The sequence below is a fragment of the Wasmannia auropunctata genome, unplaced genomic scaffold, assembly GCF_000956235.1.
Source record: "Wasmannia auropunctata unplaced genomic scaffold, wasmannia.A_1.0 LD288545.1, whole genome shotgun sequence".
Lineage (NCBI taxonomy): Eukaryota > Metazoa > Arthropoda > Insecta > Hymenoptera > Formicidae > Wasmannia > Wasmannia auropunctata.
This window is the reverse complement of record NW_012074345.1, coordinates 1-1135: the sequence shown is the minus strand read 5'-3', so window position 1 is coordinate 1135 and position 1135 is coordinate 1. Positions and strand designations below refer to the sequence as shown.

General features: G+C 27.0%; 1 protein-coding gene across 1 annotated transcript; it reads right to left on the bottom strand.

The window, feature by feature from the left end:
• Positions 1–9: 9 nt before the first annotated feature.
• LOC105461439 lies at positions 10–772 on the bottom strand. Its single transcript, XM_011707933.1, has 2 exons — positions 670–772; positions 10–537 (listed from the first exon to the last, which is right to left on the bottom strand). The coding sequence occupies exons 1-2, from the start codon at positions 748–750 to the stop codon at positions 40–42; spliced, it is 579 nt and encodes a 192-aa protein (XP_011706235.1). The 5' UTR covers positions 751–772; the 3' UTR covers positions 10–39.
• Positions 773–1135: the final 363 nt, after the last annotated feature.

Genomic DNA, 1135 nt, shown 5'->3' with positions numbered 1-1135 from the left:
TCTGTTTTTATCCTCAGGAAATATGTACAATTTAAGATGTCAAATCCAAATTCGCACCATCATTCTATTAGTGGGTGCTCGACCGATGTGTGCGGTTTGAAGGTTAATATTCGCAAACCAATAACTTGTTGGAACCTCAATATTTTTTCCAATATTTATATCCTTAGCAGAAAACTTAACAACAGTTTCTTTTAACGGCGTAAAAGATCCATCTTCTATTTGCAACATGTCAACATCTATCAAATGCGACGTAGAAAGAATTGGTTCTTTTACTGACAATGAATGTATACTGTTGTTATGTTCTATTTGCTCAAAATATGATAACTTTCTAATTATTGGAAAAATAGAAGGAACTGCTCCTTCTTTTAATTTTGGGTTTTTTCTTGGTACATAAATAACTGTTCCATTTGTTTGCACAAATGCATCCTCTTTAATAATATCTTTTGCCTTAAAATGTAATTCGCAAATTCTGCTATTCTTGTTTATTTTTATATTTTTAGTACACATAATTGTGTACCAAGAAGTAAACATATCATTCTATAAAAAGAAATTAGTTTTATTTTCAATTAAACATAATTTGTATATAAAACATACATCAAATATTCAATTATAGATTCGTAAATATGAGTAAAAAACTTGAACAAAAAAAATTATTCTTATAATACGTACTGTGCGAGGTGTAAACAAACTTTTCTTTGAAGAATTTTTTTTGCCTCCCCTAGAATTGCATCCCTCCACGCAACAAGTCATTTTAATAACTTATTTTGCCTATAATATAATTGATATTATTAAGAAGATTACAAATTAAATGTATATGAATTATAAGAAAAAAATTGAAAATACTATACTAAATTATACTGTTAAACATTACTCAGCTAACCAAATCTAGGTAAAAAAATTTTAAGTAAATTTTTAACGAAAATTTTACAAATTTTTAATAGAAAAGCAAAGAATATAACATAGAATCTGTTATATTTAATAATACTGTCAAACTGTCACCAAAACTGTGGCAGAGCATGCTGACAGGGAAATCTGCAGCAAATTGACAACAGAAATGCAGCAAAATCGATAGTGATCTGACAGTAGATTAATTTTCTTCAAAATTTTATACAATTACAAATAAAATATAACTAAA

What these genes read in the sequence shown, in the direction of transcription:
- LOC105461439 (XM_011707933.1), bottom strand. Translation starts at nt 750, where the DNA reads ATGACTTGTTGCGTGGAGGGATGCAATTCTAGGGGAGGCAAAAAAAAT. An exon ending in GTTTGTTTACACCTCGCACA is followed by an intron (nt 538 to 669) that starts GTACGTATTATA and finishes TTCTTTTTATAG; the next exon opens with AATGATATGTTTACTTCTTG.